The sequence below is a fragment of the Callithrix jacchus genome, chromosome 14, assembly GCF_049354715.1.
Source record: "Callithrix jacchus isolate 240 chromosome 14, calJac240_pri, whole genome shotgun sequence".
Lineage (NCBI taxonomy): Eukaryota > Metazoa > Chordata > Mammalia > Primates > Cebidae > Callithrix > Callithrix jacchus.
In genome coordinates this window covers 8,657,901-8,676,001 of record NC_133515.1, presented here as the reverse complement: position 1 = coordinate 8,676,001, position 18,101 = coordinate 8,657,901, and the positions used below count along the sequence as shown (strand labels likewise).

Here is an 18,101-nt window from a genome sequence, read left to right as displayed (position 1 = left end):
TATACTGAATGGGCAAAAACTGGAAGCATTCCCTTTTAAATATGGCACTAGACAAGGATGCCCTCTCTCACCACTCCTATTCAATATAGTACTGGAAGTTCTAGCCAGAGCAATCAGGCAAGAAAAAGAAATAAAGGGTATTCAAATAGGAAAGGTGGAAGCCAAATTGTCTCTATTTGCAGACGACATGATAGTATACCTAGAAGACCCCATTGCCTCAGCCCAGAAACTCCTGAAACTGATAAGCAACTTCAGCAAAGTCTCAGGATATAAAATCAATGTGCAAAAATCACAAGCATTCGTCTACACCAATAACAGACTTAAAGAAAGCCAAATCAAGAGCGAACTGCCATTCGCAATTGCTACAAAAAGAATCAAATACCTTGGAATACAACTCACAAGGAACGTAAGGGACCTCTTCAAGGAGAACTACAAACCACTGCTCAGCGATATCAGAGAGGACACAAACAGATGGAGAAACATTCCATGTTCATGGTTAGGAAGAATTAATATCGTGAAAATGGCTATACTGCCCAAAGTAATTTACAGAATCAATGCTATACCCATCAAGCTACCATTGACTTTCTTCACAGAACTGGAAAAAACCACTATGAACTTCATATGGAACCAAAAGAGAGCCCGCATAGCCAAGTCAATTCTAAGCAAAAAGAACACAGCAGGGGGCATCACACTACCGGATTTCAAACTATACTACAAGGCTACAGTAATCAAAACAGCATGGTACTGGTACCAAAACAGAGATATAGACCAATGGAACAAAACAGAGGCACCGGAGGCAACACAACATACATACAACTATACAATCTTTGATAAACCCGACAAAAACAAGCAATGGGGAAAGGATTCCATGTTTAACAAATGGTGTTGGGAAAACTGGCTAGCCATGTGCAGAAAGCAGAAACTGGACCCCTTCCTGACACCTTACACTAAAATTAACTCCAGATGGATTAAAGACTTAAACATAAGACCTGGCACCATAAAAACCCTAGAAGGAAATCTAGGCAAAACCATCCAGGACATAGGAGTAGGCAAGGACTTCATGAACAAAACACCAAAAGCATTGGCAACAAAAGCCAAAATAGACAAATGGGACCTAATGAAACTCCACAGCTTCTGCACGGCAAAAGAAACAGTCACTAGAGTGGATCGGCAACCAACAGAATGGCAAAAAATTTTCGCAGTCTACCCATCTGACAAAGGGCTGATATCCAGAATTTACAAAGAACTCAAACAGATTTACAGGAAAAAAACAAGCCCATTCAAAAGTGGGCAAAGGATATGAACAGATACTTTACGAAAGAAGACATATATGAGGCGAACAATCATATGAAAAAATGCTCATTGTCACTGGTCATCAGAGAGATGCAAATCAAAACCACATTGAGATACCATCTCGCACCAGTTAGAATGGCGATCATTAAAAAATCTGGAGACAACAGATGCTGGAGAGGATGTGGAGAAAAAGGAACACTTTTACACTGTTAGTGGGAGTGTAAATTAGTTCAACCATTGTGGAAGACAGTGTGGCGATTCCTCAAGGCCTTAGAAATAGAAATTCTATTTGACCCAGCAATCCCATTACTGGGTATATATTCAAAAGTCTGTAAATCGTTCTACTATAAGGACACATGTACACGAATGTTCATTGCAGCACTGTTTACAATAGCAAAGACCTGGAATCAACCCAAATGCCCATTGATAATAGACTGGATTGGAAAAATGTGGCACATATACACCATGGAATATTATGCAGCAATCAGAAATGATGAGTTTGTGTCGTTTGTAGGGACATGGATGAATCTGGAAAACATCATCCTCAGCAAACTGACACAAGAACAGAAAATGAAACACTGCATATTCTCACTCATAGGTGGGTGATGAAAAATGAGAACACATGGACACAGAAAGGGGAGTACTAAACAGTGGGGTCTATTGGGGGGAAAAGGGGAGGGCCAGTGGGAGGGGGAGGTGGGGAGGGATAGCCTGGGGAGAAATGCCAAATGTGGGTGAAGGGGAGAAGAAAAGCAAAGCACACTGCCATGTTTGTACCTACGCAACTGTCTTGCATGCTCTGCTCATGTACCCCAAAACCTATAATCCAATAAAAAATTAAAAAAAAAAAAGAATGGTTTGTTTTTAACTTTTGAATTATTTATCTTCAAATGGATGCTGTTAAAGTATTTGAAGGATATTGAAAAGTAGCTTGAATATTTTAAACATTTTTCACTACAACTTCATATTGTTAATTTCTTTAAAAAAATTTTTAAGTTATTTTTTAATGCTACTTCAGGTGGAATGTATTGTAATTTTTTTAAAAGAATAATTATCCTTCATTTGTATTTTAATCATAAATTGAGCTCAATGTCTTAATTATAAAAATTATCAAAATTGGGCAAGGCATGGTGGCTTATGCCTGTAATCCCAGCACTTTGGCAGGTCCAGGCAGGTGGATCAATTGAGGTCAGTAGTTCAAGACCAGCCTAGTGAACATGACAAAACCCAATCTCTACTAAAATACAAAAAAATAGCTGGGCATAGTGTCATACACCTGTAATTCCAACTACTTGGGAGGCTGAGACACAAGAATCAAGAGGCAGAGGTTGCAGTTAGCTGAAATTGTGTCACACTCCAGCCTGGGTAAAAGAGTGAGACTCTGTCTCAAAAAAAAAAAGAAATTATCAAAATTGAAGAATTTTATGTCTTCCTTGTTTTTTTCTTCAAATTAAAAATTAACTGCACTCCTTTCTAGACTGATGGAAATCAAGCCTTGTTTAGAAGTCATCACTTTTAAAGGGTTGTTAGGGTTTATCTTCTAGAGAGAGTAAGTACTATGTCAGGGTGAATTCTCTGCTATCAAAAGGGAGAATTTGGGAAATGGAAAACTTCTAAAATATAAGAGCGAGGATTTGCCTAAAACTGTATTAAATTTACAGATGGAATTTTTCCCAGTTTAGCAGAGTATTTAGAAATAGATATCCATAAATAATGTGGAATGTTGGGTGTATTTGAGGATTAGAAAGCTATTTGGTAAAAAAGAGGTAAGCAGCAGTCTTGGAGTGGAGATACCATTGTTGACACAGAGAAAACATGGGAAACTTATTAATGAGAGAACAAAATGGAAATAAGGCCTTTGGGATGGTAGAATGCTCTGAAATGAGGAAATCACCAACCTCGGTGAATGTCCCAGAGTAGAATAGGGAATAGAATAGAAAGATGCATAACCAACACTGGGGATATGAACTCCAATGAGTGTTGTAATCATCCTAAGAATGCATTTTAGGTTTATATTTATGGGGGAGAGATTCCTTGCCTATTTCTGGGGTAGCACTTGAAATGAGATTTCTAATTTGGTTGCTGAGAAAAGAATGGGTTTTTAGTGTTTGAGATTATACTCTAGATATGCAGAGGTAGAGTCTGAGGCTAAAGGTACTGTTAGTTTGTCTGGAATTGAGATAGTATTAACTGTATTCACTGGGAATTAGTTACTTTTAGTCTTATTTTTAAAGGTCAACAGTAACTTCCATCATTTACTTCATTAAAACGTTTTCATTATTAACTGTTGGCTATTGCTATGTAATAAATTACTTCAAAACCTTAATGGCGTCAAACAACAAATACTGATATCTCACAGGCTCTTGGGTTGGGAATTCAAGAGTGGCCTAGCTGGGTTGTTCTGGTTAACTATTTATCAGGAAATTGGCCAGGACTGGTGGCTTACTCCTGTAATTCCAGTACTTTGGAAGGCTGAGGTGGGCAGATCACTTCAGGTCAGGAGTTCAAGATCAGCCTGGCCAATATGATGAAACCCTGTCTCTACTAAAAATACAAAAAATTAGCTGAGCATGGTGGAGGGCACCTGTAATCACAGCTATCTGGGAGGCTGAGGCAGGATAATTGCTTGATCCCGGGAGGCAGAGGTTGCAGTGAGCAGAGATCACATCACTACACTCCAGCCTATGTGACAAAGTGAGACTCAGAAAACAAAAAAGATAATGGCCACAGCATGGCTTGACTGCTACTGGAGGATTTACTTCTGAGATGGCTCACTCAGGTGGCTTTTGGCTATTGGAAGCAGGCCTGTTCCTTGCTAGGTAGATCTCTCTCTAGGGTTGCTCCATGTATTCTTTGTGGAAGCTTGTTCTCCCTCCACCTTGCCTTGTCTCCCAGCCAAAAATCCAAGAGATAATAAGGAGGATCTGTAGTGCTTAGTATGACCCAGCCTCAAAAGTTATATCTCATCAGTTCCTCCATATTCTCATCTTTAAAAGTGAGTCAATAAGTATAACCCACATTCTAGGGGAGGGAAATTAAGCTCCAGCTTTTGAAGGAAGTAGTATTAGAATTTGTGGACATACATTAAAACCCCCTCAACTATATGCCTCTGATTATTCTCTCATCTTGAATTATCTTTCATGCTTTACTACGGTGTTTGCCAGATAATTGAATGTGATATTTTGAAATGTGAAGCAGAATTACAATTTTACCATTATTAGTTTCTTCATACAATTTATATTTTTAATTGACATAGGGGCTATATCATTGGACTGAATCTCTGGTAGTCCTTATTATTGTTACTTTTGTATGTGATTCAATAAAAAATATTTCAGAGCCTGCTGTGTGGAAGACATTGTGTAAAGTCTTTTTTTGTCCCCCACTCCCATCCCCCCACATTTTCTGCACACATTCCCTATCTTTCTCCCTTGCTTTATTTTTCTCTGTAGTACTTTGCTGTTCCTTTCTCCTTTCCTCCCTATGTTCCAGCCATACCAGTCTCCATACATAGAACCTGCCAGACATTCTTTTGCCTTAGGACCTTTGTTGCAGCTGTAACTTTTGCCTGCAGTAGTGTTCTCCCAAATTTTCATGTTTGACTTCCTTTCCTCTGAAGTTTTTGGTCAAAGGTCACCTTTCAATGAGGACTTCTTGACTACCCTATGTAAAATTCCAACCTGTTCCTACATAAATATTCCCAGTATCCTTAACTCTGCTCTTCTTTTTCTAGCATACTATATAGTTTATTTGTTAGGTTTATTATTGTTTATTCTAGCTGGAATGTAAGATTCCCCAAAGGCAGAAATCTTTATCTATTTTGTTTACTTACCTCAAGTGCCTAGAACGTGAGTGCTCATTATATTATTTTTTTAGGGGTGCAATCACTAACATATATTTAGACTATTATCTTTTTTTTTTAAGCTAGAATGTAAACTCCATGGGGGCAGAGATTTTTGTCTATTTTATTCATTGCTTTACCCAGCACATAACACAATGTCAGGCATGTAGTAGGCATTCATTAATTGTTAAGTAAATGAAAACACTGGGTTAGCAGTTTTTCATTTGGGCCAGTTATTTTGTTTTTCAGAGTGGAATCAACATTTTTTTTATCTTTGTAAAATTAATACCTGTTTATTATGTAAAATTTTAGTCCATATATAAAAGTAAATGAAGAAAATAACATCTACCCTAATCATACCTTGTTATACCTAAACATAATCTTCAGTTTATGTATTATTGGTTATGTTTATATGTAGGATGTCTGTGTATAAATTTATTTTTTTATGAGAATGTGTCATACTAGATACTCTGTTTTTCAGAGTGAATTTTTATACTTAATGTGGGAATCTTAATACATTCAAAGTAGAACCATGTCTTTTTAGTGTCTACTTACCAGTATATATTAAAACATTGAAAATTGTCTATTCAAAACTATAGTTATCCAAACTGTACATAAGTTATATTCTATTACTAAGTATTTTATTTATGAGAAAAATGTTCCAAATGAAGCACCCCTTAATTTTTCATAAACTTAAAATATGATTCCCAGAAAAATTGTACAAGAGAACTTTGGTCTGAAGAACAAATGAAGTATAATAATTCCAGAAAATTCAAATTTAAAATGTAGTAGGCAAGATCAGGATGAAGTTTAGAATAATGAAGGAAAGGTTGATGAGTTGCAAAATATATTAAGTGAATATGTTATTGGCAAGGAAATTTACTGCTTTGAATAAAAACTTAGTCATTCTCCTATAGAACATAAAATGTCATATGCTAAATGTATGACTATAGGTAGCAATCCTATAAAACTGGGTATATTCACTGTCGTAAGTTGGTACAAAAAGTATCTTGTGGCCTAAATTGAACTAAACTATTAAATGAGTTCAGAAGAAGAAGCAATCTTTTCTGAATGGGATAATTTGGGTCAATTTATTATATTCTAGTCATTTTATTGCTTTCCTATTATCTTCAGAATTATAATTAGTATTAATATTTTGTTCCAGTTTACAGGGGATAATTTGGTAAAACATCAATATTTTATACAAAACTTTGGGTAATTTAAGGGAATTGCTATTATTTCATCCTGGGTAAATCATATTTTATCTTTTACCATTGAAGGTAGCTAAACATAAGAGATAGGTCATTTCTTCTTTAAATTCTTCTTTAAAATTCATTGTCTTCATGTTTTCATCTTGAATGGTTTCTTTTTTTTAATGTTCCTTCCCCAGTTAGTTTAAGCATCTTAAATACTTTTTTTTTTACTTTTTCTTCAGATTGAACTCATTTGCCAGCAAAATAATATTATAGTATTGGAAGATACAATAAAAAAACTTAAATCTGTAAGTACATTTTCCATAAATACATGTTGAGGAATTTTTTTTATTTGATCAGTAAAGTATTAGAAATTGTGTCTTCTTGTGAGGAATAAAATGTGTTTGTTTTCTAAAATCTGCACCAGCTGTAGGGACACAGGGGAACCCCCATCTGTAAGAGTGACTTTTTTTGCTTCTTTCATCACTATTCTTTTTTTCCCTAGAGGCAGAGAACAACTTTTGGTTGGCTTTATTAATGTCCTTATCTGTTAATTGACGTAAAATGATGACTGAATAATTCTCAAAATATAAAATATATTTGTTTACACATTAAATTTTATCCCCCTTAGTAATAAATATTTTTAAGCTATACATTTTATTACATAATTTGAAACAATGTTTTATTTATCTAACAATGTGAAATGAAAAGTGCTCTGTTTAAACATTTTAATGTTATTTAAAATATTTAAAACCCTTTGTAAGTATATCTATAATTTTCTCCCAATAAAGTACTGTTAAGTAAATGTTTTCTTTTTCTTTTTGTAATACGGAAGTTTATTTTTATTTTTATTTATTTTATTGCATTTTAGGTTTTGAGGTACATGTGCAGAACATGCAAGATAGTTGCGTAGGTACACACGTGGCAGTGTGTTTTGCTACCTTCCTCCCCTTCACCCACATTTGGCATTTCTCCCCATGCTATCCCTCCCTAGCTCCCCCCCCGCTACCCCTCCCCTATTTCCCCCAATAGACCCCAGTGTGTAGTGCTCCCTTCCCTGTGTCCATGTGTTCTTATTGTTCATCACCCGCCTATGAGTGAGAACATGCGGTATTTCATTTTCTGTTCTTGTGTCAGTTTGCTGAGAATGATGTTCTCCAGATTCATCCATGTTCCTACAAAGGACAAAAACTCATCATTTTTGACTGCTGCATAATATTCCATGGTGTATATGTGCCACATTTTCCCAGTCCAGTCTATCATTGATGGGCATTTGGGTTGGTTCCAGGTCTTTGCTATTGTAAACAGTGCTGCAATGAACATTCGTGTACATGTGTTCTTATGGTTGACCAATTTATAGTCTTTTGGATATATACCCAGTAATGGCATTGCTTGGTTAAATGGAATTTCTATTTCTAGGTCCTTGAGGAATCGCCACACTGTCTTCCACAATGGTTGAACTAATTTACACTCCCACCGGCAGTGTAAAAGTGTTCCTATTCTCCACATCCTCTCCAGCATCTGTTGTCTCCAGATTTTTTAATGATCACCATTCTAACTGGCGTGAGATGGTATATCTCAATGTGATTTTGAATTGCATTTCTCTAATGACCAGTGATGATGAGCATTTTTTCATATGTTTGTTGGCCTCATGTATGTCTTCTTTTGTAAAGTGTCTGTTCATATCCTCTGCCCATTTTTGAATGGGCTTGTGTGTTTTCTTCTTGTAAATCTGTTTTAGTTCTTTGTAAATTCTGGATATCAGCCCTTTGTCAGATGGGTAGACTGCAAAAATTTTTTCCCATTCTGTTGGTTGCTAATTCACTCTAGTGACTGTTTCTTTTGCCGTGCAGAAGCTGTGGAGTTTCATTAGGTCCCATTTGTCTATTTTGGCTTTTGTTGCCAATGCTTTTGGTGTTTTGGTCATGAAGTCCTTGCCTACTCCTATGTCCTGAATGGTTTTGCCTAGATTTCCTTCTAGGGTTTTTATGGTTCCAGGTCTTATGTTTAAGTCTTTAATCCATCCGGAGTTAATTTTAGTGTAAGGTGTCAGGAAGGGGTCCAGTTTCTGCTTTCTGCACATGGCTAGCCAGTTTTCCTGACACCATTTATTAAACAGGGAGTCCTTTCCCCATGGCTTGTTTTTGTCAGGTTTATCAAAGATTGTATGGTTGTAGATATGTTGTGTTGCCTCCGATGCCTCTGTTCTGTTCCATTGGTCTATATCTGTGTTTTGGTACCAGTACCATGCTGTTTTGATTACTGTAGCCTTGTAGTTTAGTTTGAAGTCCGGTAGTGTGATGCTTCCTGCTGTGTTCTTTTTGCTTAGAATTGACTTGGCTATGCGGGCTCTCTTTTGGTTCCATATGAAGTTCATGGTGGCTTTTTCCAGTTCTATGAAGAAAGTCAATGGTAACTTGATGGGGATAGCATTGAGTCTGTAAATTACTTTGTGCAGTATGGCCATTTTCACGATGTTGATTCTTCCTAAGCATAAACGAATGTTTCTCCATCTGTTTGTGTCCCCTCTTATTTTGTTGAGCAGTGGTTTGTAGTTTTCCTTGAAGAGGTCCCTTACGTTCCTTGTAAGTTGTATTCCTAGGTATTTTATTCTCTTTGTAGCAATTGTGAATGGCAGTTCTTTCTTGATTTGGCTCTCTTTAAGTCTGTTATTGGTGTATAGGAATGCTTGTGATTTTTGCATATTGATTTTATATCCTGAGACTTTGCTGAAGTTGCTTCTCAGTTTCAGGAATTTTTGGGCTGAGACAATGGGGTCTTCTAGATATACTATCATGTCGTCTGCAAATAGAGACAATTTGGCTTCCTTCTTTCCTATTTGAATACCCTCTATTTCTTTTTCTTGCCTGATTGCTCTGGCTAGAACTTCCAGTACTATATTGAGTAGGAATGGTGAGAGAGGGCATCCTTGTCTAGTGCCGGATTTCAAAGGGAATGCTTCCAGGTTTTGCCCATTCAGTATGATATTGGCTGTTGGTTTGTCATAAATAGCTTTTATTATTTTGAGATACGTCCCATCAATTCTGAGTTTATTGAGGGTTTTTAGCATAAAAAGGGCTGTTGAATTTTGTCAAAGGCCTTCTCTGCGTCAATTGAGATAATCATGTGGTTTTTGTTTTTGGTTCTGTTTATGTGGTGAATTACATTTATAGACTTGAGTATGTTGAACCAGCCTTGCATCCCCGGGATGAATCCTACTTGATCATGGTGGATAAGCTTTTTGATATGCTGTTGCAATTGGCTTGCCAGTATTTTATTGAAGATTTTTTCATCTATGTTCATCATGGATATTGGCCTGAAGTTTTCTTTTCTTGTTGAGTCTCTGCCGGGTTTTGGCATCAGGATGATGTTGGTCTCATAAAATGATTTGGGAAGGATTCCCTCTTTTTGAATTATTTGGAATAGTTTCAGAGGGAATGGTACCAGCTCCTCTTTGTGTGTCTGGTAGAATTCGGCTGTGAACTCATCTGGACCTGGGCTTTTTTTGTGTGGTAGGCTCTTAATTGTTGCCTCAACTTCAGACCTTGTTATTGGTCTATTCATAGTTTTGGCTTCCTCCTCGTTTAGGCTTGGGAGGACACAAGTGTCCAGGAATTTATCCATTTCTTCCAGGTTTACTAGTTTATGTGCATAGAGTTGTTTGTAATATTCTCTGATGATGGTTTGAATTTCTGTGGAATCTGTGGTGAATTCCCCTTTATCATTTTTTATTGCATCTATTTGGTTATTCTCTCTTTTCTTTTTAATCAATCTGGCTAGTGGTCTGTCTATTTTGTTGATCTTTTCAAAAAACCAGCTCTTGGATTTATTGATTTTTTGAAGGGTTTTTCGTGTCTCTATCTCCTTCAGTTCTGCTCTGATCTTAGTAATTTCTTGTCTTCTGCTGGGTTTTGAGTTTTTTTGATCTTGCTCCTCTAGCTCTTTCAATTTTGATGATAGGGTGTCAATTTTGGCTCTCTCCACTCTTCTCATGTGGGCACTTATTGCTATATATTTTCCTCTAGAGACTGCTTTAAATGTGTCCCAGAGATTCTGGTATGTCGTGCCTTCATTCTCGTTGGTTTCGAAGAACTTCTTTATTTCTGCCTTCATTTCATTGTTTATCCAGTCAACATTCAAGAGCCAGTTGTTCAGTTTCCATGAAACTGTGAGGTTCTAGGTTGGTTTCTGAATTCTGAGTTCTAACTTGATTGCACTATGGTCTGAGAGACTGTTTGTTATGATTTCAGTTGTTTTACATTTGCTGAGGAGTGCTTTACTTCCAGTTATGTGGTCAATTTTTGAGTAGGTGTGATGTGGTGTTGAGAAGAATGTATGTTCTGTGGATTTGGGGTGGAGAGTTCTGTAAATGTCTATCAGGTTTGCTTTTTCCAGGTCTGAGTTCAAGCCCTGGATATTCTTGTTAATTTTCTGTCTGTGTGATCTGTCTAATATTGACAGTGGAGTGTTAAAGTCTCCCACTATTGTGTGGGAGTCTAAGTCTCTTTGTAAGTCATTAAGCACTTGCCTTACATATCTGGGTGCTCCTGTATTGGGTCCATATATATTTAGTAACATTAGCTCTTCTGGCTGTATTGATCCTTTAACCATTATGTAATGTCCTTCTTTGTCTCTTTTGATCTTTGTTGCTTTAAAGTCTATTTTATCAGAGATAAGAATTGCAACTCCTGCTTTTTTTTTGCTCTCCATTTGCTTGGTAAATCTTCCTTTATCCCTTTATGTTGAGCCTTTGTGTATCCTTGCATGTGAGATGGGTTTCCTGGATGCAGCACAGTGATGGGTTTTGGCTTTTTATCCAATTTGCCAGTCTGTGTCTTTTGATTGGTGCATTTAGCCCATTTACATTTAGGGTTAATATTGTTATGTATGAATTTGATACTGCCATTTTGATGCTAGCTGGCTGTTTTGCCCATTAGTTGATCAGATTCTTCATTTTGTTGATGCTCTTTAGCATTTCCTGTGATTTTGGAATGGCTGGTACTGGTTGTTCCTTTCTATGTGTAGTGCCTCTTTCAGGAGCTCTTGTAAAGCAGGCCTGGTGGTGACAAAATCTCTGAGTACTTGCTTGTTCGCAAAGGATTTTATTTTTCCTTTACTTATGCAGCTCAGTTTGGCTGGATATGAAATTCTGGGTTGAAAGTTCTTTTCTTTAGGAATGTTGAATATTGGCCCCCACTCTCTTCTGGCTTGTAGGGTTTCTGCCGAGAGATCTGCTGTGAGTCTGATGGGCTTCCCTTTGTGGGTGATCTGACCTTTCTCTCTGGCTGCCCTTAGCATTTTCTCCTTCATTTCGACCCTGGTGAATCTGACGATTTTGTGCCTTGGGGTTGTGCTTCTTGCGGAATATCTTGGTGGTGTTCTCTATATTTCCTGGATTTGAGTGTTGGCCTGCCTTGCTAGGTTGGGGAAATTTTCCTGGATGATGTCCTGAAGAGTATTTTTCAGCTTGGATTCATTCTCTTCATCACATTCTGGTACACGTATCAAACATAGGTTAGGTCTCTTCACGTAGTCCCACATTTATTGGAGACTTTGTTCATTCCTTTTTGCATTTTTTTCTCTAATCTTGGTTTCTCGTTTCATTTCATTGAGTTGATCTTCGACTTCTGATATTCTTTCTTCTGCTTGGTCAATTCAGCTGTTGAAACTTGTGCATGCTTCGCGAAGTTATTGTGTTGTGTTTTTCAGCTCCTTCAATTCATTCATATTCCTCTCTAAGTTGTCCATTCTTGTTATCATTTCCTCGAATATTTTTTCAAATCTTTTTTTAAGGTTCTTAGTTTCTTTGCATTGATTTAGAACATGTTCTTTTAGCCCACAGAAGTTTCTCATTACCCACCTTCTGAAGTCTAATTCCGTCATTTCGTCACAGTCATTCTCCGTCCAGTTTTGTTCCCTTGCTGGTGAGGAGTTTTGGTCCTTTGTAGGAGGCGAGGTGTTCTGGTTTTGGGTGTTTTCCTCCTTTTTGCGCTGGTTTCTTCCCATCTTTGTGGGTTTATCCACCTGTCTTCTGAGTGGTTGCTGATTTTCCGATTGGGTCTCTGAGTGGACGTCCAGATTGTTGATGATGAAGTATTTCTGTTTCTTAGTTTCTTTGCTAACAGTCTGGCCCCACTGCTGTAGGACTGCTGAGGTCCACTGCAGGCCCTGTTTGCCTGGGGAACTCCTGTAGCAGCTGCAGAACTGTGAGGGTTGCTACCGGATTCTTCTTCTGCTATCTTTGTCCCTGAATGATGCCCGCCAAATGTCAGTCTGATCAGTCCTTTGTGAGGGGACTCTTTGGATATATGGGGGTCAGGGAGCTGCTTGAGGAGACAGTCTGTACTTTATAGGAGCTCTAGTGCTGAGCTGTGAGCTCTATTGTTCATTCAGGGCTGCTAGGCAGGTATGTTTAAGTCTGCTGCAGCAGAACTCATAAAGCCCCCTTTTTTTTTCCTCAGGTGCTCTGTCTTGGGGAGTTAGGGCTTTATTTATGAGTATCCATTGCACTTTCCTGCCCAGCGAGGTGGCAGTCTAGTCACTGCCTGCCTGTAGTGGGTATGATGAACTGCGGTGGGCTCCACCCTTCTGCCATGTGTAATTCCCTGTAATCTTGTTTATATGGGTGTGGTTAGAATTGCAGTGGTGATGGTGGCCTGCCTCTGTAGTGGCGGACTCTCTCTGTTATGGCGGGTTGCCTCGGCAATGGCAGGGTGCGTCAGCAATGGCTGAGTACCTCCGTAGGGGTCGCATGCCTCAGTAGTGGCAGATGCCCCTCCCCCACCAAGCTGCACTGTTCAGCTGTGCCTGCCGTGAAACTCACAACTCTGCGTTTCCAGTTGCTGTTTTGTTTTTTTTGTGGGGGTTGGACCCGCCGAGCCCGATCACCTGCCTTCCTGCCTCAGAGCCCCCCCTTTTTTTTTTTTAAGTTGAACGGTTGACTCTCTTCCAGGTGTTCCAGTTGCCTGCTGCAAGGGCGCCGAGATCTGTGTGATTTCCCGTGCAGCAACCCACTGCGCCGGCTCAAACCATGTTGCTGCCTGGGAATCTCCTGGCCTGGCTTTCTGTTTAAGTCCCATTTAATCAGATGAATGTGCTAATATGCCTTCCGAAATCTCCAATTGCTGGTTTAACAAGGCAACCAAACCAGTGTATTTTGTGCGGAGTGTCGCTGCACTGCGGCCTCGGCCCAAACAGCTGTGCCAGCCCAAACAGCCGCGCCGGCCCAAACTGCTGGGCTGGCGGCCTGTGGGTCTCTTACACCTGGGAATTTCCTAGTCTGTGGACAGTAAAGATCCGTATGGAAATGCGGCATCCACTCACCCTCTGCGGATTGACTGGGAGCTGCAATCCTGAGTTGGTCCTACAGTGCCATCTTTGATTTATCATCCTCTGTAAATCTTTTTAAAGAAGTGTTTCTAAATATATTAAAGTGAATGGAAATTCGTGGGAATTCTTACAAGTATGGAATATCCAGCATTCAGTTAATTTATTCATTCATCAAACAATATTAGACAAAACTTTGATGCTATAACAGATACTTTAATAATAGCATATGTTTTTCAAAAGCAAATCCATTCCATTTGTAGGATGTTTGCTAGGTCTATGGACATTTCTGGCCTCTCTAAAATATCTTTACCATTTTTTTCTCCAAAATTATTGAGCAAATTTAAGGGTGGGTGCTTTTAGTTAAAATATAGCATACTCAGAAATGCTGGGAAAGAAAGATATCATAAGTGTTTTTTAAAAATTATGGATATATAATTTTTTAAATGTTCTATTAAAAAAATACCAAATTAAATGTTTTTAAGGATCCTGTTTGTTTTCAATTTCATTTAGAAAATGATGCTATAATTTAGCTTCAAATAATGGCCTAATTTTTTCCTCCTTGCAAGATAATTTTAGAGACTGAAAAAGCGCAAAATAAATCTCCTTCTAGACTTGATTCCTTTGTCAAGACTTTGGAAGCAGACAGAGATTACTATAGAAGTGAAGCTCAAAATTTGAGAAAGATGATGAGAAGTAGGTCTAAAAGTCCAAGACGCCTGTCACCAACTGCCCGGGTAGGTTTTAGAAACTTAAAAATATTTTGGAGTTTGATGCTCAGACACTGGCTTTTATTCTTTGTTTTACCTAATCTGGAAATAATTTGTTTTGATTTGGTGTGAATTGCTATATCAAAGGAGTTGAGGGACAGAGATCTCTTTGAAGGCACAGTAGACTACTGATAATGGTTCTTTATCCTCAGCATAAGTAGTGCTTGGGAGGTAATCAGACAAATTTGAAATGAAACTGTTTTAAAAAGATATGGTTTTTAAGCTTATTTTTTATAATTTCCCTTCATTATATAGTCTTGTTTTCTTAAGTAGAAATTGTGCATTGCCATCAGTTCACCTTTCTGTCAGTGCACCTTTCTATATCAGCACCTATCAATACTATATATCAAAGAAGAATTTCAAATCCTTACATAATTGTAGGGTGCAAACTGTGATGTAGAACTTTTGAAGACAACAAGAGATCGTGAAGAACTTAAATGCATGCTGGAAAAATATAAGCGCCATTTGGCAGAAATTCAGGGTAATGTCAAGGTTCTTACATCTGAGAGAGACAAGAACTTCCTTCTTTATGAACAGGTAAACTTATAATAAACAAATTATGTAAGTAATAACATTGAATTCTAGAGGTATGTAATTCTTCTTTGAGATCTATGAGAGTGCTTAAATCTGCCAATCAAATTAGTCTAACATTTGGGAATTATGTATGTTTTTAAGATATTCTTAATGAAATGTAATACATTTCCAATACAGGAGGTATGTGAGTACACACATTTGTTGTCCCCATAACCAAAAAAAGATCACCACACATGCATAAGAATAGTCTTATTTTTGGAATAAAATATGGACAAAGTATTACATGATAGGGCGTGGTGAGTTCAAAAACTCACAGCACCTTATCACTTTGGGAACTTAATTTTTGAGAATAAAATAAATGTGTAGTTTATCTCTGCTTTCTAGCTTAAAACTTTATAGATTTTATTAATCAAATATCTTCTTCACCTAACAAGTATTAAATCCTATAAATCACCCATATAACTTCTTTAAAAAGTATCACAAGTTTTTAATGAATTGTAGCTGCTATATACAGGGTTCTAGGCTTACTACTCTAAGGAATAGAAAAATGATAAGATGCTGATCATGTTTTTCTATAAATTTACAGTCTAGTTGGGAAGATAAAGTATACTGTATTTATTGATTTTTATTACTAAAGTGGTCTAGAATATATTGTAAGAAACAAAAGAAGTGGCCATTTTTAGATATGGTGATCAAGGAAATCTTTGTTAGAAGATATGAAGTTTGAGCCCTGAAAAACCAATGAAGTTTCTATTATCCTGGAAGGGGCTAAAAGGAACATTCCAGACTAAAGGAATGATATGAGGCAAAGGATAAACGCAGGAACATCAGCAGATAAATAAATTGGTTTAAGACTAGAATAGAGGGTATGTGTCAGTGGAGTAGGAGAGAGCTAACTAAGACTTGAAAGGTAGATTGCACTAGAGCAGGAATCAATATACTTTTTCTGTAACACCCAGACAAAAAATATCTTCTTCTTTGCCGGCCACGTGGTCTCTATTGTGACTATACAGTGCAATTGTTGTAATATGTGAATGAATAACTTTGACTGTATTACAATAAAACCTTGTGGATACTGAAATTTGAATTTCACATTATTTTTACTTGTTATAAAATATTCTTTTGATATTTTCCCCAGCCATTTAAAAACACAAAAATATTTCTCCACTTACAAACCTACAAAGTCAGGAGGCGGGTTAGAGATGGCCTGTGAGTTATACATAGTTTTCCGACTTCTGGACTAAATGGTAGAGCCTGTTCTGTGGGCCTTATATGGGGTTTATATTTTGCTTTATAAATCTTTTTTTTTTAAGGCAGAAGAAATATGACCAAAGTAGCATTTTTACAATTTTAACCTTGTGGCAATTTTTTATTTCTCACATCTTTCTATATTATCTTTTTATATAACAATTTCTCCTTTGAGATAATTGGAGGAGAGTGAGACCAAGGACTCCTCCTTAGAAGGCTGTTACAGTAGTGTACATATAAGGCATTAAGGAACTAAGCAAGGGTGCTTTCAATGGAAATAAATATAGGGACAGATGCAAAAGACACTGTGAAGGAAGATTTGACATGAATTTATTTTAGGAAGAAGGAGGATTGAATGGCAGTGACTAAAATTCTGTCTTGAATCACTTAGCATTGTGGTAATAAAAGGAGATATAGGACTGAGTCATTGGTGGTTTGAAGGAGGAGATGTGAGTTGTTTTCAGACAGAGTAAGATGATGGTAGCACATTCAGGTGATAATTGCCATCAGGCAGTAAGAAAGGTGGGACTGGAGTAGAGAGAGGCAAGAGTTAAATAGGTAGCTTTGAAAGTCATCTGCTTAGAGGTGAGTTTTGAGCATTCAGAGTGGATGAAGTCTCTGAATGAAAAAGCTGTATATAGAAGAGCAGAAAAGTCAATATAGAATATTCAAGAGGCAGAGGGAAACTTTGAAAGAGACAAAGATGACAGAGAGCTAGGGAGAAACAGTGTTATAAGAGAGGAAGGAATCTCAAGAAGGATTTTGTAAATAGCAGTAGATACACTGAAATCTCAAGGAGAACAGGAACTGAAAAAAGGCCATTATATTTGGTTAGGTCTTTAGTTGAAGTTCCACAGAGGGTGGGAGATTGGGAGCCATGTTATTCTGGGATGATAGAGTAGATGGTAAGGAACTATTGGCAATAGTTACAGACCATGGGACTTTTAAAAAATATATCAAAAGAAGAATGTCTCATAGGATGGTAAATGGGTCAGCAGGTCAAGTGACAGGTTTTCAAGATAAGAGAGCCCTGTACATGACAGAAGGCAGGGGAGAAAGTCCAGTGTAGAGGGCACTATTCAAGATGAGAAGAAATAATTATAATTGAGTCGGAGCTTATAGAAGACATTTTTGGATATGAGGCTTGGGGTTCTGGTGAAGGCTTAGCTATGTAAATTGAGAAGTAATGTATTTTCCTCTGAGGCTTGGAGACTATCTCAATAGGCAGTGATCAAAATCAAGAGGAAGGAAGATAAGGAGACGTGTGCAGCAAACTAGGATATTAAATAATCTGCAGATGTGGAATAGATTTGGGACCCAAGGATGGTTGAACAGATGTGCAGAGAGTATGCTAGGTTATCAGTAAGAATTGGTGGGCCTTTCTGTCAGGGTAAAAGTAATCAAGACATAGAAATGGTATATTTAGAAAGACTGAAACACTATGATAATATTCATTAAACCCGTAGTCAGCTTAAATTGTGCTGAATTTAAATTTATACTACAAAATGAATAAATAGAGCATACCAAATATATTTCTTTCTTTCTTTTTTTTTTTTTTTTTTTTTTTTTTTGAGACGGAGTTTCGCTCTTGTCACCCAGGCTGGAGTGCAATGGCGCGATCTCAGCTCACCACAACCTCTGCCTCTTGGGTTCAGCCAATTCTCCTGCCTCAGCCTCCTGAGTATCTGGGATTACAGGCACGTGCCACCATGCCCAGCTAATTTTTTGTATTTTTAGTAGAGACGGGGTTGCACCATGTTAACCAGGATGGTCTCGATCTCTTGACCTTGTGAGTGGATCACTGCCTCGGCCTCCCAAAGATATATTTCTTAGCAAAACATTCTCTGTTGCAATGACTTCCTCCAAATTAATTTTAGTTTAAACTTTTGGCAAAGATAT

General features: G+C 37.6%; 1 protein-coding gene across 25 annotated transcripts in view; it reads left to right on the top strand.

Moving 5' to 3' along the window:
- TSGA10 (testis specific 10) overlaps window positions 1-18,101 on the top strand; it is a 184,204-nt gene that overhangs the window by 40,819 nt on the left and 125,284 nt on the right. For 9 of the 25 annotated variants that reach the window (XM_035271707.3, XM_035271705.3, XM_035271704.3 and 6 more), the window contains 3 exons: window positions 6,567-6,632; window positions 14,220-14,387; window positions 14,802-14,957. In XM_035271707.3, the coding sequence (XP_035127598.1) occupies window positions 14,337-14,387; window positions 14,802-14,957 (207 nt within the window). In that variant the 5' untranslated portion in view covers window positions 6,567-6,632; window positions 14,220-14,336. The remainder of the gene's footprint in view (window positions 1-6,566; window positions 6,633-14,219; window positions 14,388-14,801; window positions 14,958-18,101) is intronic. The other 16 variants (XM_078348758.1, XM_078348755.1, XM_078348754.1 and 13 more) reach the window with 6 other exon arrangements.